The sequence below is a fragment of the Cydia splendana genome, chromosome Z (genome assembly GCF_910591565.1).
Source record: "Cydia splendana chromosome Z, ilCydSple1.2, whole genome shotgun sequence".
NCBI lineage: Eukaryota > Metazoa > Arthropoda > Insecta > Lepidoptera > Tortricidae > Cydia > Cydia splendana.
Genome location: NC_085987.1, coordinates 28,334,601 through 28,361,323, shown reverse-complemented (window position 1 = coordinate 28,361,323; position 26,723 = coordinate 28,334,601). Strand labels below are relative to the sequence as shown.

At 37.8% G+C, this 26,723-nt stretch overlaps 1 protein-coding gene across 1 annotated transcript in view; it reads right to left on the bottom strand.

Annotated features, from left to right (window-relative positions):
- LOC134804909 (triple functional domain protein) overlaps positions 1 to 26,723 on the bottom strand; it is a 170,114-nt gene that overhangs the window by 104,978 nt on the left and 38,413 nt on the right. The window contains exons 13-26 of the mRNA XM_063778229.1: positions 22,349 to 22,508; positions 21,555 to 21,686; positions 18,774 to 18,981; positions 17,913 to 18,141; positions 17,399 to 17,630; positions 16,372 to 16,572; positions 14,407 to 14,672; positions 13,849 to 14,016; positions 12,493 to 12,619; positions 10,573 to 10,784; positions 8,419 to 8,551; positions 2,903 to 3,163; positions 2,557 to 2,718; positions 1,330 to 1,412 (exon numbers count right to left, since the gene is read on the bottom strand). Coding sequence (XP_063634299.1) covers positions 1,330 to 1,412; positions 2,557 to 2,718; positions 2,903 to 3,163; positions 8,419 to 8,551; positions 10,573 to 10,784; positions 12,493 to 12,619; positions 13,849 to 14,016; positions 14,407 to 14,672; positions 16,372 to 16,572; positions 17,399 to 17,630; positions 17,913 to 18,141; positions 18,774 to 18,981; positions 21,555 to 21,686; positions 22,349 to 22,508 — 2,574 coding nt within the window. The remainder of the gene's footprint in view (positions 1 to 1,329; positions 1,413 to 2,556; positions 2,719 to 2,902; positions 3,164 to 8,418; positions 8,552 to 10,572; positions 10,785 to 12,492; positions 12,620 to 13,848; positions 14,017 to 14,406; positions 14,673 to 16,371; positions 16,573 to 17,398; positions 17,631 to 17,912; positions 18,142 to 18,773; positions 18,982 to 21,554; positions 21,687 to 22,348; positions 22,509 to 26,723) is intronic.

Here is a 26,723-nt window from a genome sequence, read left to right as displayed (position 1 = left end):
ATATGTAATATTTTTGTATCATAATTTATTATTATATTGTACCGTGGTATAAATACATTATTGTTGACTATGTTCGTTTGTCGCACGTATTTAAGGGCAATTAAGCCTCCGACCTAATTAATAGGTAGGTACATTGTATCGTTCATCATATAAAGCAGTATGCACCTGCGATTTTAAGTTAGGTGTCTTAAAAATTATGCCAGATAGAAATAAATGTAAATTCGAGATTTCGACCTCAGTGTTCATAAATAAAGGTCGGGACTCTCAGATCCTCACATATCGATTTTCACCTTGATCAAAGTAAATATGCAGAAATTCATATTTGTCACGTCGTAGGAACAGTTTGTGTGGGAAAATAACATTATAGTTTTTACTATTTTCCTCGCAATTTTTCCATATATGTTCTCTCCATTCTAACCGTCCTTGATGGTCTTCCTCAAATATTCCTATATCAAAATTAGCCAAATAAGTCTAGCCGTTTTCAAAGTTATAAATATAAATAGCAGCTAGATGTCAGGGACATAGTTAAAATACGGGCATTTTCATTTAACTTGAACTTTAAAGCGCGACTTAAGTCGTGTTTCAGTAACGTCTAACCGTTACATTCCTGACAAAATGTATGGAATTTGACATTGACCGTCAGTTTTGTAACGATTGCTAACCGGCCGTTAAAGGTGCACAGTTAAGTGAAAATGCCCATACACACATAAAAAAAAGCGCCAACTACAACGGTGATTAGTATTTTTCACTACCACTAATTTAAATTAAACGGACTATATTAAAACAACTACTTTAACAAATTTAAAATAATAGGATCTTAATATCAATGGCTGTTTAAAAAATTACATAACATCATCCCCATATAAAATCTGTTATGATCAAAATAATATTATCCTGGCTAAATTATACGTGAAAGGTAATCCCATAATATTTTCAATGTTTGTTGGAACGGCTAGCACATCATTTAACCTTACATTAAGGTATATTTTTTCCTTAAAGAAATAACCTAAATACTTCTTACTACGACTGTCACAACGGGCCGCCATTTGCGAACTAAATAGCTCCGTGGCACAATATTTACGCCCCACCCACCGTGGCACAATATGTGTGGGGTCATTTTACAGGGCTAGTTCGTCATCTATGTTTATTATCAATCGCTGGAATACGGACTGCGAAACATAATTTCAAGCGGTTTATTACAATGCGTCGGAAGTGGATTACGTCTAATAATACTAGTATTATGTACTACTACACGAACTAATAATTAAGATGAAGCATGTTATAAAGTAATGTATTGTAATTAAGATAACAAATAGTGAGTGAACTAACCTGCTAGATCGCTGCGAGCTGGTGGGGCGCACTCGCGCGGGACTGCGGGGCGGCTGCTGCAGCACTCCACTGAAGTAAGTTTCCTGCAACAAACTCACAATGTCTTCATACTAACCAAACATTCAATCATTCTTATAATTCAACCACGACTTTTAACCAGATACCGCATAATCTACCGAGTCGTACAGGCCGCGTAGCCAAGATGCCAATCGCTTACGCTCCGTAGCGATCGAAACGCAACTGTCACTGTCGCACTAATAAGGAAGAGTGATAGAGAGACATAAAGCTTTTCGTTGTCGAAGCGATAGCGATTAGAGATGCACCGGATATTCGGTTACCATCCGGTATCCGGGTTATCCGGCCCATATTTTAATATCCGGCCGGATACCGGATAGTGCCCTACTATCCGGCCAGATACCGGATAGTAACTTTGCTTGATTTCGGAGTAAACAAATTGGATTTAAGAAACAGTTACGGTCATAATCGTACTCGTTTATTTTAAAACAATTTAAAAATTCCACTCACTTGTACGCGCACTCATTTCGAACAAGTCGAACCTAGAAATGAGTCCGCGCGAAAGATCAAAACAGACAGGTCAAAACCTGCACAATGCGCACCTGAAAAACCGAATTGTAGGTATAATTCCGCCGGCCGAATATTCGGCGGCCGGATACCGAATTTTCGGCCGATGTACAGGCCGAATATCCGGTATCCGGCCAAACAACTATCCGTTTCATCTCTAATAGCGATTGTAACCTTGGCTAGGCCGGCAGCTTCGACTAGATTAGCTATCAATCAAACTCGAATTCGTCTTTAGTCTTTACACACAGTCAATGAATTTTCGATTTTATAAATATCTAATGAAATGTAACATCTCCCAACTACCTACATCGTTTGTTTATTTTAATTAAGGACAAAATATACAACATTGAAACAATACTTGAAACAAGTGCTTTAGATAAGTTATACAAACCTGTTAATTGGCATGCTCATAAGCGTCACTCGATAATTTTGTACGTACATATTTGTTAAACCATTAGTACAATATCGGAGTAAAGAGCATAATTATGCAATCTTTTATACATAAATAGTTACAGACTTATGGAACAATTTATTTTGTACTATGCCTGCTAAGATTAGCTTTCGTTTTTGGAATTTCTTATTTTACACAATTTTGTATATATATTTTGGCAAACTTATAAATAAATTATTCATCATTAGCATTACCTGTATAACCTCCCTAAGACGGCGCACCCACGTCTGCTTTACTTCTAGTGAAGTAGCTTTGAGAACAATGCGACAGTCGCTGGCCATGGGCTCCCGCCCGGTCCATACGGAGAACTTGCACTCGTCGCCTTCAATGTGTTCCGTCACTCCCAGTTCAGACGTCTACAATGAGAAAACGCATTGCAATATTGAACATATTCCCATATCTAAATTGAACCCATTTCCAGGCCGCATCAAACTGTAAGGTTTTACACAATTAGGTTGATATTCCCCTGATACAATATGTGGCCAGTACATAGCACTATGCCTGGAAAGGGATTAATGTTTCTCAACAAATATAACTTACCATAAATTTAGTTTTATAAATATATTTGGCTTTGCCATGAGAGTCCTTGACTTCCTTAGCCAGTAGGAGATGAAGATCGAAGAGAAATACCCTCCTCTCGCGACCTTTTTTGATGATTTGGCGTAGATCCCACACATGGAAGGAGTCCTGGAGTACAACTTCGCCTAGGCTATCTGTCGGCACGTCGCATCCTTCTAATAATGAAAGGTGCATCGCGTCATTAGCCTTTTTAGGCACGGACAGCATTACTTCCAAACCGTCCTGTGAACAACAACATCACGTAAATCACCAATTAATCACTTTTAACTTTCTACAAAATATATAGACAAAACTTAAGTGGCTACTGCTAAATAATTTATTTATTTAAACTTTATTGCACACAAATAATTCAGGTTTTTACAATAAAATGACTCTATTATAATTTATTTATTTACGTGGAACGACTGTGCGTTTTATGTTTTGTGGTATTTTAGATACATATATCAAATGCCTTTGGCCTACTTTCAGAATAGCTGCATTTTAGTCGTGGATTGAATTGCGAATATTGGATAAACATATTGAAAAGTTGGCAAATCAGTTTGAAGTGCCATTTCACCATGACATTCTTTTTTTCGTGAGAATTAGATTAAAAGGCACAAATAGAATTAAGAAAAAAAAACAAAACTAGGCTGCAATTAACTTTACAAGCAGTTTTAATATACCTTAAGATGACACTCCTTATAAATATGCTCGAAAAAGATTACCCGCAGGCAGTCGGGTAAAAACTTTACAACTAACAGTTTACATTCATGTCATGATTACTTGATTAGCATGCATACTACGTCAGTACTGTCAGTAGGTATAATGTCATTTGACCCGGAATATTTTGAAATAATAAATATTGTGCATTTAGGCGGGCTACACACTGGCCGCATCCAGTAGCAGCGCCAGTGTGATAACCGCATTAAGCATCTTGGAATTCTTCAACAACCTTGCACATCCCATTTTAAACGGTAAGAATAAGAAATACGTAAAAACCCCATTCAATCTTATGAAATTCTTAATTTTAGAAGACTAAGGGCCGACGAGTTAGTAAATCTCGGTGTTGGTCCCATTAAAAATATCGTTTGAGATGACATACATATTCATTACATTAAACTCGCAAAATACTGCCAGATCTTGAAGAAAAACACTGTAGGTTTAAAATAAGGAAGAAGTTCTGTAACACCAAAAGTGGTTTTCTACCGACTAAGGACTAAGTCATTGTCATCTCTTAAAGTACCTATTTGCTAGTAAATCCCTCGCCTACTCCCTATAACCCATATATACGAGTATACGGCAGCGAAATGCTATACATGGAAGTATTCTGTCCGCTCAATTATGACCCAACGCAAACTACCCCGCGATAGGCGGTACTTACAAACTGCTCGATTGGCAATCTCAGTACCACCGAGATGACAGTCAGTGACAAATGGCTACATTGATTTATAAAAACAACGTTTTTTTTGTAATTAAAAATATATTCATGTGTCGTGAAGTGGTGCAGAAGTTATTTTAGTTCCTACCAAGGACAGTGGAATCACTTTTCACTTGTAGTAAACAGATAACTTCAGTAGAATTTGGAAAAAACACGACGATTTGTTTTCAATACTACCGTGCTAAGCTAAAACGTAACAACTGCATACGACTTTCATAACAACATACGACTTTTCAAATTGCGAGGATAATAGGGATGGTGTTATGCTAAATGAAGTAGACTATTTTATTAACTTGGGTTTGGTTTACGTATTTTCTATATAATTATAAATGTAGTAATAAATTCCTTCTTACAGATTTGTATTTTCCTTTTTTATTTCATGAGATGGAGCTATAAAAAAAGTACCTAGTTATTTCAAATTAATAATCAAATTTGGAAATTTGGTATTGTCATTTTACATTACTTTCCATTCAGATTCCCACAAGATGCTATTCGCAGAGAACTATGGAAAAAAGCTGTCCGATTTGAGAGACATGAAATTGAGTGGATGCCTGGCAAGATATCTAGAATATGTTCTATTCATGAGAATCATGAGATATAACCCGTGAGATAATCATACCCGGTCTCCTATATGTAGATACTTTATTTTATTTTTCCTATCATGCTTTCACTGAATTAATTTAACAAATACACACATTATCTGAAAATGTTGATCATTTGAATCCACCCTCTACTGTCACATATATGTAGGTTCTCTCTCAAGCCATTTCCGTCAGTAGAAAAGAGCGGCAAACATATTAACTCACATTATAGACGGGTCTAACGCGAATTATATTCAATTACCTTGATTTACCGACGTAAATCAGTTTCGTTTCGTATAATGTGAGTTAATATGTGTTCAAAACGCGAAAGTTTAAAATATTATAAGAGCGGCAAATTTAGAAAATGTAAGCGCGCGAACGGCTTTGGTCCTATACAAAATTTTAATTTTGCACCTTTCTCTACTGACAAACTTGCTTGACCGGCTATATACATATAAAATATTCTGGACTGAAAGTGGGGATTTATTGTGACTCCGCCTGTTCAAATATTTTTGACCCGATTCGTGTACCCATGTAAATTTTGCAGACTGTATAGCCAGTCCGATTTCTAAGATCAATTTCGCCATACATTTACTATGGCGTACTTGATCTTAGAAAAACGGACAGACTATACCTGAACGTGACTTCGCACTGCCATGCAGATTGATAATAAAATATACAAAATACTTATTATAGCGGAATACATTTATACAACAATGATATATTTACTTACTTATGTTGAGTTAGTCTGTCATGTCATAACAACATTTTAACTAGTTATCTTTTAATCTGCATTAAATTATTATACGTGAATTATTTGACTGGTTCTTCACTGTATGGCATAAACCTATCCCTGTCCAAGTCATATTCTAATCAAATATGAACCGCGAACTCTCAGCGGCCAGTACGCACAGCAAGAAGGTTATTAGCGGATTAATGTCGCTGATTGGTAGTTATTGACATTATATGCATTTCATCTACACTTAGCTATGTACCATTAGTGTAATAAAGATGACTCTTATTTTGTTTACCAGCTTTGATTACACGCTCTGTAAACGCGTCGTCTTATTTGAATGTAGGCGTAATTGTGTATGTGTGCTAATTTGGCCCGAGAATTTGAACGGTAATGTTCCTAAAGGCGGTATCCATGGTTATATATGATCGCAGGTATACGGTAACAGGAAAATACTTGGTTGGATCGGTTAAATAGATTAATGTTCTTATGTTATGACTAATTCAAATTTTCACAATGATTTTGTCCTAGAGTTCTTTCTTTTTGTATCGAACGTACTATAGTTATTTAAGCAAAGTTACAAAATTTAGATATGTAAAAACAACTCAATTGATTGCTGAACACAGCTATGCATATATGCACCCATGTCAGTATTAAATTTTCAATAGGCAATACGTACATTTTCCTTGTTATTCAACGGCATAGGCCCGATACGCACACCGCGGACTATGTGTTTTAACATCATTAGATATATATGTTCCACACTTATGAACAGCATTACATTGTAATTGAAATTAAACCAATATTATTTATAGAGACCGTCCGGACGGAACACACCATTACTCATCCCGAGTCCTGAGCAACTGTACAGCAAATGTTCATACCACGTATGTGTGAGTCAGGAGGAAAAATGTTACACAAATTTGTCTACGCCGTTAATGACTTCGGACCAGCTATTTAATCTGCCACGGATTCAACTACTTACTTGCTATGGCATCTATTTAAGTAGAAACTTAAAACAAGTACCTCAGACTGATAATGTATAATGACATTATGATACTCAAGAGCTCATTAGAAGTAGCACATCAGTAAATACTAGTAAGAATAATAATAGTTTTAAGATTGACAACAGCATTGATCATAATTAAATCTCGTCTTGATGTAATCTGTGTAATATAATATCAGTTTTCTGTAAATTAAATTTGTTAACACAAGCCTTTGTTGAAATTCAATCGTTGTGCCTAGTTTGAGATTTATTCATTTATATATATAATTTGTAAATTACAAGGGAAAGGCTTTAAGGACTAGAAAAACACGAGATAACTCAGAAATTAACAAACCTTTTATAACGTAACCTCAACTCAAAACAACACAGGCTAATGTAGTTGTAGTAACACAACTTTATTAGAACATCGCTGTCAAGTCAGATGCTAACTAAAGTAATCTTAATCTTATCGCAGAATGAGCGTCTTGTACTGATAATGATAAGGAAATACCTAGCAGCGTATGAAATAGCGATACGAGTACGTCCAGGTAAAACATACTTCATATATTTTAAACGGATACGACGGGGTTTTTTTGAAGTCGCGATAAGCGAGGTATTACGTGACGATAATGAATTAGGGAATAAGGAATAGTTTAGCGTACTCTAAATTTTATTGTACGGATAGTTTCATAGTTCACTAGTATTTGCTTCATGCGTTTTATCCTATGCCCTTAGGATCCGAGAGTAGTAAATTAATACAGTGTTAACCTCCGTACAATATTGTCCTCAGCGACCTGCATGTTAATGAATATTGAGTCCCACTGTTGATTAGTGTGATTTGTAACATTCGAAGGTACATTTCGGCTGTTTGACTTACAATGTAATCCTAATTAGGTATTTTGATAAATCACGTGTTATAAAATTTAAGAAACAATGCCATTTGGATACGTGTAGATTACGGGAAACGCTTGTATTTTTTTTTTTTGCTCAATAGATACAATAGTTCATAATAATTTTAGAATAATTTGTTAACTTCCCTTGTTATTTTAAAAGTAATACCGTTTTGTTTACCGATACGGCATTTCTGCTCCTTTTAACAAGCTTTTATTAGGTCGACCTGTATGTAACTAACTATGAAATGGACTCTAAGGTAACTAATTTAACCATCTGCCAAGGATCATAGCGTCATGAAAATTGGCAGCTGTATGTAGTTCTAATGACAATACAATAATATGGTACTGTCGAACTGATCTGATGATGGAGACAGGAGGTGGCCATATGAACTCTCGACCTGTATGTAACTAACTGTAATGGAATCTAAGGTAACTAATTTAACCATCTTCCAAGGATCGTAGCGTCATGAAAATTGGCAGCTGTATGTAGTTCTGATGACAATACAATAATATGGTACTGTCGTACTGATCTGATGATGGAGAGAGGAGGTGGCCATAGGAACTCTGTGATGAAACAACGCAACCTAATTGTGTTAGGGGTTTTTAGAATTGTCTCGATGAGTATTAGTTGTCTGTCGTAAGAAAAGTACAGTCAGCGAAAAAAGCTTGTACTAAAAATGAAATTTTTGGCAAAAACTTATTCTCGATCAACCTCGCCTTATTCAACATATATCACATATATGTAATTAAATCATAAATGCATTCCAAACATTGGTCAGTGACGTTGTGTAACGTGCATGAAAATAAAACTACAGTGACAAACGGATTCAGAGAGACCTTGGTTGCAAATAAGTAAAACAATATTTACCTTAATTTCTCCTTGTCCTTCTGCGCAGCAAGCTTGAAGATCCTTGAGTAGCAGTTGGTATTTTGTTATTCTTTGCACTGGTTTTATTAGGTACGCAGCTAAAGGATGTTCCAATTTCTTCTTGCGCTGCACCCTGAAGAACAAAAAAATAGTTTTCACGCCCTTGTTCGGAAATGTGGCAATAGATGGTCTAAAACCAAGCTGGAAAGTAGGCAATAGCTGTAGCACCTGAACCACCACTACTAAAATGTTTCATTGTTATCATCATCTCTCATTGGTGACGGTTCGCTACAGCAATGAGTATCATCACAGACAAGACATCCTACAGACTGAGCATAGTAGCTCTACTCCTTCTGCCACAAATACGGTAGTTTTACTCCATTTTCGAGTCGAAAGTGTCTTTGTGTGACGTCCGTGTCTTTGAACGGATCAATCACGGCACGGGACCTCGCTCACCTCGTCCCCCACACCCCCGTATTTTTGGCAGCATCGGTTTCATGAAATAATTGGTCTAAACTCCGTCTAGAGGATTCCTAGTCTATGAGTATCATTTAAAACATAAAAATCAATAAAAGGTCTTTTTTGGCGCAACTTTTTACTTCAAAAATAAAATTAGGTTATTTATAGGACCAGTTTCTTGTTAAAAAAAAAAATAACAAAACCATTCAGTTAATTTTTTTTAACAATAATCCATTCAGTTCACGCTTGAGGCGTTTTTTACTTTTGTAGCTGTTTGTGTTTTTTTTTAGCAAAAACGCTTCTAAGTTTAGAGTCGGTTTGAAGCAAATAACAGAAAAACGTCTCTTAAAAGTGATAAAAAAGTAAAAAAGGCGGGATCTGAAAATACTTGCTGAAATGGATAGTGTAAATTGTGTTTGACTAAAAAATACAAGAAACAAGTATCTACGCTCGCTATAAAAATTAATTCTTCTAGTGAAGAAAATGATATTCTTACGCTGACGCCTACCGAAATTCAAGAGACAGAACAGGCAGTGGCTAGTAATTTGCTACCAGGGAAATCGCGGGCTAAGTACTTATAGTTATGCAAATGTTTTCTTATTTCCTCGCAGTAGTCGTGAAAAGCACTATGTAATGCCTCGGCCGGAAACGCTGAAGATGGACTCGTATTATTTGAGGGCCTCCACTAACGTGTCGGCCCTCAAACACACTCGTCCATCTTTTAGCGGTTTTCCGTCCTCTCCTACAATGTACTATACTTTCCAAATAATCTTCCTACATTGAAACCATATAGTAGAATCAGTGTATCCACAAATGTCTGTCTCAGGTATTCCACTTGTTCAATTTCTTTGCCCAATGTGCATTGCGTCTCTCTCTCTTATTAAACAAAAGGTGAGACGCAAATACAATTTGAACCAATATATTGGACAGATGGAATACCATCCTAAGACAAATTGGTGCCTCAAATTTAATAGGCAATGTAGATGCCGCTCATCATGGCGCAATACAGTATTCGTACATTATGCGATAACTGGTTCTCAATAGTTGACGTTTGACAATTTAGTGACCACAAAATATATGACCTAGTACAGTGCGATTTCGAGTAGCAAAAGAATTTTGTCAGTAGAAAAAGGCGGCGAATTTGAATCGATCGATCTCCTTCCTTACTAATATATTGTGTTATTGAGACTGTTTATACATAAAAGGAGTGTACTAGTAGATTGTTAACCAAGGGTGCAAAGTGAACCATATCACCCGAGATATTTTATAATATAATATAATATTAATAGTTCGAGGGTGAGATGGCTACTTTACACACGGAAATATTTTGACAGTTAAGAGAATTAAGGACTGGAATTGGCGCCATTTACATTTTGTGCGGAAAAACATCTATAACCATAGACAAACCAATCTTAAATTGGGATGAGTCCAAAATGGCTTTAATGTATAAGCGCCTTAAAAAAAAGAATCTAAATGAATGAATGTAATGTAAGGATTGTATATTAAACATTCATCATCATTTAAATCAATATTTATTTGAATAATATGGTCGTTACTCGTTAGTCGTTACTCGAAGTTCCTATAAATTTAAAAAAAAAAATACTTTCCACCCTAGGGTGGGAAATGCAATTTTCCACCCGGCTATCAGCCTATGAAAGGTGAACTTTCCGAACAGGAGATATGAAAAGTAAGTACCTCTCAAAGTAGTCCCCGGCGTGCTGCACGACGGCGGCGTTGCTGTCGGGCTTGTTGCGGCAGTAGGACACGTACATGTCGAACTCGCGCGCCCACGTCACGAAGCAGTGCCCGACGTCCTCCGGCATCGTCTCGTACTTGTCCAGTTCGCGCAGGAACACTCGCTCATGGAAACGATGGATCTCCTCGATGTTACCAAATATTATTTCCTCCTACAAAATTATAACTTAATTACTATCCATACACAATAGGCAACACATTAAATTCTAGCGGGTTCATCGAAAACCGGTCTGGAAGGTATTGATTAAATAGTATTTTATACAATCGTGATGTAATAGAGAGTTTTTCAGTCGAGTACCGTGTTTAGGCAACGAAGCTTGCTGAGTTGCCTAAGTAAGGTACGAGATTGAAAAGCTTGATTATATCACTATTGTATACAATACTATTTAATCAATACCTTCCAGACCGGTTTTCGATGAACCCGCTAGAATTTAATGTGTTGCCTATTGTGTATGGATAGAAATCGAATACCTCTACGAATCAACAATAAAAACAAAAACAAACAAACGAAAATGTATTCGCAGAAAAAGATTACATGTGTTAGTGTAAATATAAATATGTTTCACCTTTTCCAACTGTTTTAAACAGGATGCAAATGTTACAGAGGATATTAATTAGCATTTAAATTCTACATACAAAATAGATTAATGCGACAATTGATAACATTAAACATCAGTAAAATTGAAGAATATTTTTTTTTAGAAATATTATACATCACTCCGTATGATTCATAAAATCATTTACACTATAAAAACAGCGATCATTGAGCCAATATCTCAGTTTTTGTGTAAATTTCTTGCCCTCGAGTGTTTTTATTAGGACAGGTAATTTATTGTATATCACAATACTCGCATTGTAAGCGTTCCTTCTGTAAATGTCCGTCATGCAGCGCGGTTGATTTAGAATATTTTTGTATTGAGGTCTAGGGTTACTTGAGCAATATATATCAGAACGTTTAACATAGTATTTAGGAAATTGTTTAACAAAATTAAAAAATTTTTAGAATGTACATACATGGTAAAGGTAAGAGGTTAAGCTTCTTAAATAATGGTCTACAGGTACTGCCAATTTGAGCGTTAGATATTGCACGAACACATTTTTTTTGTAATTTGAACGCTCTTTCCACATCAACAGAGTTACCCCATATGATGAGACCATAGTTGAGAATAGATGAGACGTGACCGTGGTAAGCTGTTAGGGCCGCTTCGTAGGACACCGACTGACGTAGTTTTCTTAGGGCGTAAATGAAACGGTCTAGTTTTTTACATACTGAATTAATATGTTCTCTCCAGTTTAGTAATAATACTTTTAATAATAATACTTTAAACTAGTAGAATCATACAAACAAACCAAGCAAACAAAGTATACAGCTAAGATACGCGAGCAGCCGGGATACCTTCATTCTGGTACGCGCCCCGGCCGCCGCGTTGGTCAACGACACCTCGTAACTCATGAGGCCCCGGTACTTGCTCCGCACTAAATTCAATTTTTAGACAGTTGTTTTCTCGATTTTGGCCACCGTAGCCTATGGAGACTAACAAGCAACACTAAGTGGTTTTCGTAGTCTATGGATGTTGCTATATTAAGAGTGTCACATGCGCGTTTCTGACTTAGGAACCAATTGTTTCTACTATACAACCTAAAATAAATAATTAATTAGAGCAATGGTTTTGTTTCGTCCTCTTGATCACGGCGAGCTGTGATTGGTCAATTTCATTATAGTTGACTAAACTGTATCGAAATGAATATTATAGTTGAGTTGGGAGCCAATGCATTAAAAATACGCAATTGCAGTTTGGTGTAAGAAATCTTAATTCAAGAATTACAGTCGACGAGTAGAAAAATTATGTTTATATTTACCTTTCCTTGCAAAGCCTGAGGCACGGAATTTGGGTCGGTGCGCATTTCTCGCAGGTAGCAAGTAATACATGTTTCCAAATCTTTGACATAAGCACGTTCAGTCTGGAGTAACTCGGCCATGATAAACCTGTAAGCAAAAGTATGAGAGTTACGCCCATTGTCAAGTTATATCATGTACTGAAGTTTTTACACCACAATGGTATTGCCAATTGATAAGATTATTGCCATATTTAAAACGTGCAGTCGCATCATTGCCACAGACCCATACAATACCGTTAAGGAATGTCAAGTATTAATAAAATCCAACAATCGTAATAATACTATCAATTGAATGAAATCATCGTTTGACATTTGTGGATGTTACAGACGACAATTGCGTAAACGATAAACTATTCCTAATAGGCCTGTCGACAGTAATAAATAATCATGCAAATAATGATTTCAAAGAAACATATATGTTGATATGATTCTAAAAATGGCTCATTCTCAGTATAAACTGAAGGATTATTAATATATTCAATAAAATAAAAGTGCAAAATTCTCCAATCGGCCATTATTACTGAAACGCCAATCAGAAGCGTTCTAAGCAGTGACGTCATCAATCCATAACATATTTCTTAGAGCAACATAGACAACCTCATTGACCGAAATCCATACGTCCTCACCAAAGAGTTCGAAGGTGCAAAAAAAATATTATTTCGCCACTAAACATTTATTACGTCCAAAAAATATTATTACACGATATAAAGTAGATATCTATTTGTTATTGCCATGTTTATCTAAATAAAATGCAAAATAATACGATAGTTCACCAACAAACTTTTTTAATTATTTGGCTGAATGGATTCCTATCATTGAACATGGCAATGGCTGTCGTAACTAGAAAAAATGAAAAATTAAAAAGTAAAACCGGCGCTCGGTGATTTTCACTCAAAATTTACATGTATCTAAATAATTCATCTTAAATTGCAACCGTGTGAGAGTTTTTGTGTAAAATGGGTTATTGTGATAAATTCGTAACTGTAAGTATGTAAACAATGTTTACCACCCTACCACCAACTAATTGATGACGTCACAAATGGCGTGCGAGGCGTTTTCGCGCGAGGTTTAAACTAGCTATAATAAAATTCAATTATTTATATTAAATCTTAAGAGTATAGCTGAATTATTGTGTTTTTCGGAACCAATACAAGTGTACCGACAATAATAAAAGGGATTTCAAAATTTGTCATCAGGCCTATTGATATGTACAGTTCGCAGTAGAAGTAGCTAATAATACACAATAAATTATCCTCGAACATCCCGTCAGCATATGTTGCATGTTGTGTGTCATGAGTAATATAGAGGTGCACTTACTCTTTCCGGCGGGCGCTGCGGCGCTTGTCGTCGGCGGCGCTGGCGGGCGGCGGCGCGGCGCGCGCCTCGCTCTCCGCCGACTGAGAGGACGCCAACGACGCCGCCACGCCGGAGTCGCTCTCCGCTTCGCTTTCGCCGCCTTCCATACTTCCACTAAATTCTGCATATCTGTAATGAGTTATTTCATTTTAATTTTTTGTCAACTAAACAAGTTAATGGGCATAGTCTGCTACGCAATCTTTAAACTTTATAGGATTTCACTTCATATTATTTACGTTAAGAACAAATATAATAATTTTGTTAGTATTAGTTCCGTACTAGGTATATTTCTGAGCATGGCACATAGTAACTACTTGGAATTGGTATTTTAGTTAGAATCTAGAGTAGCATGAAAGTCGTATTACTTTTCGACTATAACGATATACATTTTTAAATTTTATAGAAGAATGCTAAGCTGTGCGATCATTTTATGTACATACTAAGAGCAATGGCAATACCGTTAATGTTCGTAAATATGCTGAATTCACGAATTTGAGGGATATGACGAAAATAGGATACCTGGCATCGACTGCGGCCACCCACTCCTTGATCTGCACGGCATGCGGGTGGCCCTTCTCGACGAGGCCGTCGGCGAGCTGCGCCAGCAGGCGCACCCGCTCGCGCGACTCCCGCGCCACGCCGGCCGCCGCCGCAGCCGCCGCCGCGCCGCAGCGTTCCTGCGTCTCCCGGATCCATTCCACGGCAGCGCGCGCTGACCGCTCGAACAGCGCAAATTGCTGGCACTGCTCGAGCCTCTTCTTCCGGACCGTCCAGTGTTCTAATACCTGCATCAACGCCACATTTCAATACAAATGCATTAGCAAAATGAAACATAAATTGATCTCTGTTTATTACCGGTTGAACGAGCAACATCAGATAAGTCCTGAGCATCACATCGCACGGAGCTCCAGAATAAACATGAAGTTTGTTCCGACGATACACACGACATGTGCGAGCACTGTAACGGCCTGATACCATCACAAACTCCGAACAAAAGCTTTATTGTCTTTGTGCGGACTCGCCGATGACACTGACAATGACAATAGCTAACATCGACTGCCAGTAGCCAGCCAGACCTTGTACAACGGTCACATTTAGATATAAATATTTTCATACTTGGAATGATATTTTCATTTTCTGAACAACAACGTAACTGACAATTTCAGTAACAATTTTTATATTTTTATTTGGTTTCTGTAAACAATCCGTCCAAAGCATCGTTCAGGGTTTCGATAATCCAATAGGATTGCGGACATATGACATATCATCTCTTATAGTAGTCTATCTACACACATCATAAACCCTGTGTGGTGTGTGACCGAGCCGCCTTGTTAAGTAGCAGCAACATCTGTTGGTATTTGAACGTTTTCCAAACAAAGTGTACATTTCATTCATGTCTTCAAAATATTGACTTCTTGGGCTCATTTTACTCAGAATCATTTCTACATTCACGCCTCATACATGAAAAAATGTGTCCCAAAATTTTTTTTCCAGTGCGTCACGCTCGACAAATAAAAAAAAATTCATACAAGAATGTGACGATCTGGAAAGGAAATCTTTGGACACATTTTTTCATGTATGAGGCGTAAATGTACAAATAATTCTGAGTAAAATGAGCCCTAGAAGTCAATATTTTGAAGACATGAATGAAATGTACACTTTTTTTGGAAAACGCTCATTTATAATTGATATTTAACTACTTAGCTTACAAGGTTATAAAACTGATATAGAATAAAAACGGCCTCCTAGCCTAGTCGGTAGTGACCCTGCCTACGAAGCAGGAGGTCCCGGGTTCGAATCCTGGGCATTTATTTGTGTGTTTATCACAAATATTTGTTCCTGAGTCATGGATGTTTTCTATGTATATAAGTATTTATATATAATTATATATTATGTTTATCGTCGTCTAGTACCCACAACACGCGCCTTATTGAGTTTACCGTGGGACTAGATTGGTCTGTGTAAAATTGTCCTAAAAAAAGTCTATAACTTTGCTATTAACCTATTATTGTAAATGTCACCTAGATATTAAAGGTTACATCACTCGTGTCCACTAGTATAAAAACCCAGAAGTTTTTCCAATAAACAGTAATTACCCCAGCTTCGTGTTATTATTACGCCCTCCAACTCCGCACGTCCGCACACTTCATATGATGCGTTCAAAAACCGCAATTTACGACCAGCATAATTTTGTTAGAACAAATTTCTTATTTGTGAAAATGTTATTATTGCATAATTATAACATTAATAACGATTTTATAATGTAAGTAAGAACGCATCTCTTTGCTGTCTGTGTTTCACTATTAGAGCTGCAACTTACAATTATAAACCACTTACAAGCCTTGAGGAACGTCTCGGTGGTGCGCCGCGCCAGTGTGCACGCCTTCAGGAACGCCTCCTTCTGTTCGCCGTGCTACACTATAAGAGCTGCCACCTACAAGTATAGTACCGTAACGCTAACAATCTGTGGTACAGACGCCGCACCTTGTTCTCCTGCGAGAGTAACGTGTCGAGAATAGCCCTGGTCTGCTCGTGGTGCGCCTTGCTGGCGGCGGCGGTCTGGCCGTGCACCTGCGCGGAGCGCGCCGCGTATTTGAGAAACGTCTCGGCGGTACGCCGCGCCAGCGTGCACGCCTTTAAGAACGCCTCCTTCTGCTCGCCGTGCTTCACTATTAGGGCTGCCACCTACAAGCAAAATTACACAGTTGTAATTAAAGCTAGTACTCCAAAACACTAGTGGAGCTAAGTTGTAATCACAGTACAGGCAATAAATATTAGTATCATGATCACAGTTTTTCTAAACTCTGAATATATATTTCGACCATTACTAACATACGTAACTTCTATGCGTTACAACTTGAAATAAAAAGTTCACTATAACACTATCCTGCAAATACTTGGAGCAAAGACATATGTAACTCCGTATAAGATGAATAAAGTCTAAGAAAAAAACGTGCCTCGGAAATCAAGAAAAAGTCATTCTCGGATAGATGGCGCACACACCTTTGGCCTATGGTCGGCTAGATGGCGTTGACGACACCGTTTCATATTTAACAATTTTATCACATAGGTATCAGTGAATGAACATGGGTCAAAATGATATAAAAATAATAAAATCATTTATCCATATATATAATTTTTTTCGATAGTTTTATACGTTTTCATTTTGAGTTTTAGTCGTATGTCGATAGATGGCAGTAAATTTACTGTGACTACAAAATTTACTATGACAGGACCCCTCTATACTATCTATTCTCTTTGCTTGGAGTATCGTAAATACTTAGACATATCTAAGTATTAAATATTGCTAGATTAGTGTCTACAGAGTGCTTAAATTGTATTAGGATAAAAGTTTTCACGTATAAGTTTGTTGAAGTAGGTACCTACGTAAACACTTTATTATACGAATAAGAAATATTTTACAGTAGATAGAACGTAGTATTTTGGGTACTACAAAGCTTTTTAAGTTACTTAAAATTGACAACCCCGGATTTCTGACGTTAGTTCTAACCTGTGCCGCCTTGTCAACAGCCTGCGACTGGGTGAGCTCGTCAGTGGAAGGAGCGGCGGCGGACCCGCACCAGTCTTCATCCCTGCGGTACTCTCGTTCCAGCGAGTCCAATACCGAGCACACTTGTTCAGCGGTTTTGTAGAAATTGAGCGACGCCGTGACAAGCTTGTGTCTTTCCTCCGCACACGTGACCAGGCGCTGCCAGCGCTCAGTTACTTCTTCGGAAATCTCTCTATAACAAGGATATAATTATTATTATAATATTAATCACATTGCGATGTTTTTGCGTAGCGTTGTAATGTTTCAATTGTTATGACAAAGAATACAGACAGCACGATTTCCGCCCAGTTCTCAATGCCAACGAATTTATAGAAATTCCAGAAACGATAAAGCCGCTTAACCGCGTTCAACCGCTTCCAGTGAGTATGTAACTTTAAATTAAACAAAAGCATATTTTAACCGCTCCCGTTTCTAATATAATAAGATGGATAGTAAGCAAGTGAGATGAAATTACCTGATAGTATGTGGGTCATAATGGTTGGCAGCGCGCAAAGCATCAGCCCTGTATTTAACTTGCACCGCGCTCGCGTGCGTCTTCTCCACGGCCACTTGGAACTGGTCGTGCTCCCGCTTGAGCTGCTCCGCCTCCGCCAGCGTCCCAGGGATCGAGAACGAAGCCGCCAGCATCGCCTCCCCGTTGCGGATCCAACTCACCACCTGCGTGGCATCTTTTTGGAACTGACCTGTGTGACAGGATGTTGTGATTACTAATTGATATAAACTGTATATAAACAATGACTACCGCTATTATGCAACGACAACGTTTAAATGAAACAAAACATTACCAATAAAATGTAGCTAGTAAGAATTTTCCTTGTATGTTCTATTCTAGTAAATTGTAGACATATAATGTTACATTTATAGTACCTATTGATGAACTATCGATTGTCCTTCACTGAGACTAATATGTTGCTTTTAATTTTTCTGATGATTCGTATTTTATAATACCTACACCATACAGGTATGAGTGTGTACAGTCAGCATTAATATTAACGTATAGAACAACGCCCCAAAAGCATCTGCCACCCTCTAAAAATTTCACAAAGAGAAAATATACCTCTTCCATTTACATTCATATCCTTATTACTTTTCAATAATTCCCTAATCATTTTCTAATTAGAGAACGGTAGAAACTTTTAACGCGTAGTGTCTTACTATTGATACTGGCTGTCAGTATCAAATAGATGGTCACGGCCAAAGTGGCCAAATATATCGGAACACATCCATATCTCTTTGGTAAAAAAAGTGTGTTACAATACATTTGGCCAATTTAGGCCATTTGTGGTAGTATGAGAAAAGGGTACGGAAGAGTGACCTAGCTGGACGCACTGCTCGAAGCGCGCGCGGCGCTCCTCGGCGAGCTCCTCCAGGTCAAGCTGGCGGTCGTGCAGGAATTCAAGCAGCAGCTGCACGCGCGCCTGCGCATCTAGTGGAGCAGGCTCCGAGCCCTCCGCGCCGCTCGCGGCCATCGCGTCCGCCGCCTCCGCGATGCCGCCCGCCAACTCCTGCCCTTGCTGCACCACCTAATGAACAACACGCACATGTATAGTTGGATTTATAAGAAGTTCGAATATTACTTAAAACTCTAACTATATTTTAACCGAGCGCGTGGTTACAGAGGGATAAGTTAGTGGCATAGTTTCATGCCTGCAATTAAAGTTTAGGTCGAATAACATAGAAGACCGTACATATGAGTGAATGATAAAATACACAATTATTAATTCACTTCAGTCAAGAGCCAGATCTCAATCCATGTTTAAAATATTTAAAGAAAATGTAAGTACCCAGGAATAAACGTTTACTAATCGTAAGACACTTTAAATGTCATCGACATCGTTAGAGCCGTTTTTACAGAACCGATTTACGATTTTAAGTACTTTTAATTTATATATAACAGGAATATTGTTATTTCCAAGCAGCATTGTCAAATACTTAATCCATACATAATTATGTATTATGCAAGTATAAGAATTAAACAGTGATGTCATAATAACTAGGTACGACTGCATTTATGCTTATTCACGCTCATCTATCACTGTACCCAACGTATAGAAAGAGACCAATACATAAAGCCGCGTTTAAAGAAATTATACAGGTAATGGAAACTTTTAATAAGGCCAATGACTCAAGAAAGATACTTTAATGAAACCTTGATCCAAGTCGTTGCATTAATGAAAAACACGTCGGTATCCGTCAATGGACAGGAAACAGTTTAAAGTTATGGAAAGTCAAGATAGTTCCGCGAAAATTACAGGAATCGCTGTAATTACGCGAATGTAAGTATCGATTTAAATAAGGAAACACCTGATTATGGATTAGAACACCAGGAGCAATTAAGTTGCAAAATGCAATGTATCTGAGAAAATATGAGAAGATTATTTGCCGCTACTGTAAGTTTCTTTACCTCTCCGAGCATAACAACAAATAGCCATTAAGGTAGATTGTTCAGAAAAGTATGTAAATTCTAAAACAGTAACAATTATCCTCAGTATAGTAGAAAGTGGCGCTGGCCTCAACTGGAAGAAACTCGAAGAGACAGCGCAGGATCGACAACAGTGGAGAACCCTTCTGAGAGCCTGATGATGAGGGATAACAGGATACCACCACCATCATCATCATCATCATAGTAGAAAGTATCATTAATTCGGCGCAATATCGAATGGACTCTTAAATACATAGAATACAGTAGCGATCAAAAGTATTTTGACAAACGAACTTCTTTCAATATGTTTATGAATAGGGTATATATTTAAACATTACGTTACGATTATATCTTATTCACCCTTCATTTGTTACGTTTCTTAGATTACTAAAACTAAACAACAGACTTAGAATTTAAACTGATAATTTGCGCTACAGGTAGATCAAAAGTATTTTGACACTTTAATGAAATGACTGGCAACTGATCTGAACTGAACTGGCTGAACTGGCAAGACGGTTAAAAAAAAAACATTTCATTAATATTTAATGGCATATCCTCTGGCCTTCCTCACAACAGTAAATCGAGACAGCTAGAGTCCCCTAACTTCTGTATATGATCAAATAGTATGTTATGAACAATCGGAACTTGTCCACAATTTGTCACGAATCGCGAATGCTAATTGGGATACCTTATTCTTTGCTGAAATATGTATATTTTTTTAATGGGCGTCGACCATGTAATCCATGCTCTATTAAGAGTAGTTTAATAGTAAAAACAACAACCTTTACGTTATAGTTTTTTTTTAGTTAATTTTTAATTGTTACGGTACGCTTCCATGGGTGTTCAACTGAAATCTTTTTTATTAGACGATCAGTTGTAGAAGTGGTTTTTCGAGGACAACCGCTTCTAGGCTTATTTGTGATGCAGTTTCGAGCCTTGAACTGCTTATTCCATAGCAACCGAATACAGAAAACAGATGCAGTGATACACCAAAAGTCCGCGAAACCTCAGCTTGCTACTTATCTTTCTAAAGTGCAGCCGAGCTTGCTTGAAATCGTTCGAATATGCTTTATGTTTGGCATATTAAGAGAAGTATTCAGATGTAATTACTTCCAAAATATCTAATTCTGCAGCTCTGTTCTCAAAAAAATTGTATAAAAGAACCGTGTCAAAATACTTTTGAACCAGTAAATTGTCATTTTTTGTTGCCAAGTTTATATTTTCATTCGATGAAACTAAGCTTTTTACGTGTTTCAAGGAGCTTTTAAGCCATTGATTAAACTATCATAAATTCATTTGAAAAAACTAATATGTTTCATACAATACCAAAGTTATTATCATTGTCAAAATACTTTTGGTCGCTACTGTATGCATTAAGTCATGACTGAATAAGAAAAACTATTTGAAGATTAGAACATATCTCTTATAATAAAATGGAGCTTGTAAGCAAGCAATAAAGGTCTGCCCTAAAAAGTTGTGTCAAATTACATCTTAGCTAATCACCAATTTCTGAAATTTTATTATTTTATAACTAGAAAAATTAAACGAGTAGAGTGAGTATCGAGTGAATTTGGACGGAAATTATACCTACATTCAAGTGCAATAATGTGTACTTTCGTATTGATATTATGAAGGAGCTTTACCCGATATGATTGAGGTTGATATATAGATTACCTGGAAGGTGGCGTGTTGCATCCTGGCGACGCTCTCGTTGTGCGCCGCCAGCGCCTGCTCGGCCTGCTGCGGGTCCCGCGGGGGCTCCGTGCGCTGCAACTCGTCGCCCCACAGTTCCAGCCGGGAAGACACCTGGAAAACGCCATCGATTAACACTATACCAATGTTCTGCAAATTTTGGATGAAGGGAAAGAAGATGGAATTTATTCTTAGTGGCCATGTACTTTTGCAACTAGGTGTGTGTACACATCGTCATTTGTTTAGACGGAAGCTACAGCAATATAGGAAAGGAAATCATACCTTTAACCAATTTATGAAAATATTTGATTAATATAAGCGCCGGCCGCACATTGCAAAAGTTGTCGTACAACTTTAACTCTCCGTGTGAACATTTACCATCTCACATATATACCTATATATGATGCATAGCTACATCATGAGCTCAATGCCGCCGCTTGCGGTCGGACCAGACTGACAGCGCGCCCTGTTGCCCCGCCGCTGCTGGCCGGCGTTGGCGTTGGTAGCGCCCTAGTCGCCTGTCAACCTCATCAACCTCGATCCTCTAGTTCAGCGGACGGCAACCTTTTTTTGCGTAGTTTTAGTAGCGTAGTTAACGATGAGTAAGTTGACGCGGGCCGCACTTTGTTAATATTTATGACTTTATCAGACATTATCGTTTCTCAATATTACATAGCCAGAGAGGCTCGCAGGCCGCAAGTGACAGTTTCACGAGCCGCATGCGGCCCGCGGGCCGCAGGTTGCCGACCGCCGCTCTAGTTAATACAGGTACAAACCTCTAGCGCGTCCCGCTCGAAGTGCCGGAGCTGCAGCGTGAGTTCAAGCCGCCGTTCGCGGTCTGACCAGAGCTCCTCGAGCGCGCCCCGCGTACCCCGCAGTCGCTCTAGCGTCGTCTCCACGGCGGTGGTACTCGCCGCGTCCGAGTCGCCCGAAGACCTGACATCAAATCTTTATTAATTCATTTGGATAAACTAGTCATAAAATTGAGAGTCTAGGAGTGGATATACATTTTTATTTTAACAAACTTATCCAGGCCTACAGGTCAGAATTTAGTCACAGCCGAAAAAGCCTAATTTTATTTCTGATATACTTAATTATGATTTTAATAGTTATTTATTTGTCCACCTGATCAGTCTAGTAAGAATATTGAAATGACCAAGCGCCGCCATTGCCACAAACAAGAAATGTATGAAAGACGAGTATAGCCTACCTGTAATTTCCAGTTGAATAGGTTGAAGAATCCTATTTTTTTAGTAAACTCAATAAATCATTGCTGTTGACGGAATTGTGCTGGACCATGCTAGAGCAGTAAGGCCGCCGGTGGCTAGATCGAAATCTTCTAGCGGTACGTTATAGTAATATCGTGCACATTTAGTAGTACTTTAGTAGTACTGTCTAATTTTCGTCATATACATAATTAAGAATCGTATGATGGTAAACACAAATTCTCTATAAACTCACCTCCATCGTAAACACCGTACCGGTGACTTGTGTCTATGAGACCGCCGGTGATATTTGAGCATTTTACACAAAAATGTCCATTTCACCGGTAATTTAAACTACTGAAGTTCGTCACTTATGCACCAAAACCTAATTTATTGCATATAATAAGTAAGGTAATGCAGTATTCCCGATACTGACTTCACAAGTGACCTACAATTGCACGGCGCGCACTGTTATGTTACGGTTGGATAGTAAATCTCTTACGCCAATTTCCTCTCTTTATTGTATACGACGCCGACGTTCTGTCAATACCGTGCCTTGTTTAATTGTATACATTGCTGGACTTTCGTAAGTTATAAAATAAACACCACATTCCGATTGATTTACTTTTCAGTAATGTTACATGGTATGTCGACTCGTATTCCATAACGTCGGATGTGGACATCCGTCCAAATTGACATTTTAACATATCGGTAATAAACAACGCATTGCCGTCCTAATAATCTAACACTGGTATTTCTATAATTTTAGTTTCCGAACAACAGAAACATAAGGTCAGCTTAGACGATGTTATATTTTTCCGTGGAGCATAAAACATTGTGGCATCCGTCTTTATCCATAATGTTAGTGGGAAAAAAAATCCCACTAGTTACCACCAACTCGGCTTGGTGGTAACTACTGGGAATTTTTATTCCCAGTAGTTACCAGTGGTAAAAGGTGGGAAAAAAAATCCCAGTAGTTACCACTGGTAAGAACTTGGTGGTAACTAGTGGGAATAACCAGATCCCTTTAATATAATGGAATGAATGGAGCTCGAGCGCAGATGGTAACCAGGGTTCCACTAGGTCGTAGTATGAGCCCGGTTTTCTTTGGCGGACAAAACGATTGAGCTAGTTCCTATACTTTTTGATTTTCCCTCACTGCTCATTTGGATTTACATCAAGTAGATTTTATTCTTTAATAATAGTGATTATTCATTAATAAGAAACTATAAAATGATCAATTGATCATCACTTGATTATTATAATGATACCAATTTATCACTGTCATTAGTCATTTCCACGCTTGCTGAATTGAACTCTTAGACCGGGAGATAGTGACACATTTTACTGGGTCATTTGTACCAGTATGGCGGTTCGTCAGGGGTCTAAGTACGTAATGAAGGAAAGAAAAATGATGGTCATAGCGCTGGTACCGGCGGCCCAATCGCGTGGGCGTTAGTCGAACGTGTCGGATAAAATACGAGTGTCGAACGATTTGTTCCACAAAAATCCTCGTATTTTCCGATAGTCCATAAAAAAGAAGTAGGCGGTAGCGTAATGCCATACTTCTCCGGTGTGACTTACAGCCCGCCATACTGAGGCGAACACATTAATTTAAAAGAAAACAATTCAATCATTTGTGCCAAGCTAATTTTTGCACAGGTGATCATCGTCGAGCAGCCATTCATGGACATCACCATGCCATACTCTTCGGACGGTTCCAAATGGCCGCCATACCGCCGCAAGGGAGTAAATTTTTTTTTTTTGATAAACGATTTGTACCAGTATTGCATTTAAATTTTTGGAGAGTATTTGATAAAATGTGACCGTTATTATAATTGCCATACTTATAGTAGGAGGAAAAAGTGCTGCCATACTTGAAAAACTTATTTAATCGCTACGTTTCAAAAATACGACTATACAATACGTAAAATAATGTTTTACAGCATGGCATCATCATATTCTGTTTGTTTGGATACAATTATACCTAAATAAAAATATTCCAGATTATAACTACGGGGCGGACGACTGTGAGACTTAAGCCAAGACCTAAAATAAAAAATAAAAATTTGATGATTTGTACCAGTATGGCATTTGGATTTTTGGAAATTATATGATGCAATGTGACCATTATTATATTTGCCATACTTCTAATAGGGGGAAAAAGGGGCACCATACTTGAAATAAAAAATAAAAATTGTACATATTTGCCACCTCCTACAGGTATGGCATTATGAGATTTCCATTTATGATCACACAGAAAGTGTTGAAAAAAAATTTCAAGATGGTACAAATCGTTTAGCAATATAAAAAAAATTAACTCCCTTGCGGCGGTATGGCGGCCATTTGGAACCATCCGAAAAGTATGGCATGGTGATGTCCACGAATGGCTGCTCGACGATGATCACCTGTGCAAAAATTAGCTTGGCACAAATGATTGAATTGTTTTTTTTTAATTAATGTGATCGCCTCAGTATGGTGGGCTGTAAGTCACACCGGAGAAGTATGGCATTACGCTACCGCCTACTTCTTTTAATGGACTATCGGAAAATACGAGGATTTTTGTGGAACAAATCGTTCGACACTCGTATTTTATCCGACACGTTCGACTAACGCCCACGCGATTGGGCCGCCGGTACCAGCGCTATGACCATAATTTTTATTTCCTTCATTACGCACTTAGACCCCTGACGAACCGCCATACTGGTACAAATGACCCAGTAAAATGTGTCACTATCTCCCGGTCTATCTCGTGTCTCGGAAGTTTGGGTGGCTGCTGATTGTCTTACCTAGTTAGGTCATATCTAGCCAGGATCGCAAGTACCGGTGCCACCGTTCGAAGCTTCAAAGGCATAGACAAGGTCTCAAAGATTGTTTTAGTAATATTTGGTTTAAAGATTACTTCAAGGATTCAAGGATTTTGGGGATAAAGTATTTCGATCGCTGGGTAATTTCTATCCAATTGGCGGATAGCCTGCTTCAAGTTATCTACTTTATTAGGTTTTTGATACTAATAGACAGCTTTTAATACTAGCTATTTGAATTAAAACTCAACAAACTCGTTGCAAATCCAACCTAATATTAAGGTAAGATTATGAGTTTCCATTTTAAAGTAGGTAAAAAAAATGAGTTTTTGGAATAAAAATAGTTTTTGGTACAAGCTTTTATCGCTGAGTGCACTTTTCTTCCACAGGTAAGTAATAGTACATCGAGACAATTATAACAACCTAAAACACAATTCGTTTCCATTGTTTTATCACAGAGTTGAAAGTTCCCATAGCCACCACCTGTCTCCATCATCAGATCAACACCATGTCATCATAATATTGCATTGTCAACCGATTACAAATGTATGCAAACTCGATCAAATTTAGCTTCCAAGATCAAAGACCCACACGAACAAAATAACATACATACATATTAACAGGGCAAGTTAAATAAAAGCTTGTAAAAAGATCAACTTTCTCGCTAGGCTATCAGAACAGTAAAACTTGTAAATATGTAGATTGAATATGATTGCGGCGCATCGTGATCGGCTAATTAATGTAACGTGTACATGAAGCGCCGATGGAAATGCGAACATTCCATAATACGCGTCGTTTTCTACTGTCGCCGGAGCGAGGCGCATTCCTTGCGCGTCAGCGCCCAGTCGGAACAGAACGGTTTTCAACCATCCACTCTCGCACAATAATCTATAATACATAATACCTTCGATCACTTTATTGTCGTCGACGACGCTCACCAAAAATTTCAATCAAGTCAAAATGATTATCTCAATTTCAATGTTATTTTTTATAATTTTCTTTTAAATAATGAATACTTAAACTCTTTATCGTAAATTTTTTGTAACTTATTATATAGTGGAAAAGCTTTCAAATTATATTTAGAAACTTATATCCTCCTACGGCCTACAGTCCTACTAATTATTTGATGTAACTAAATCATT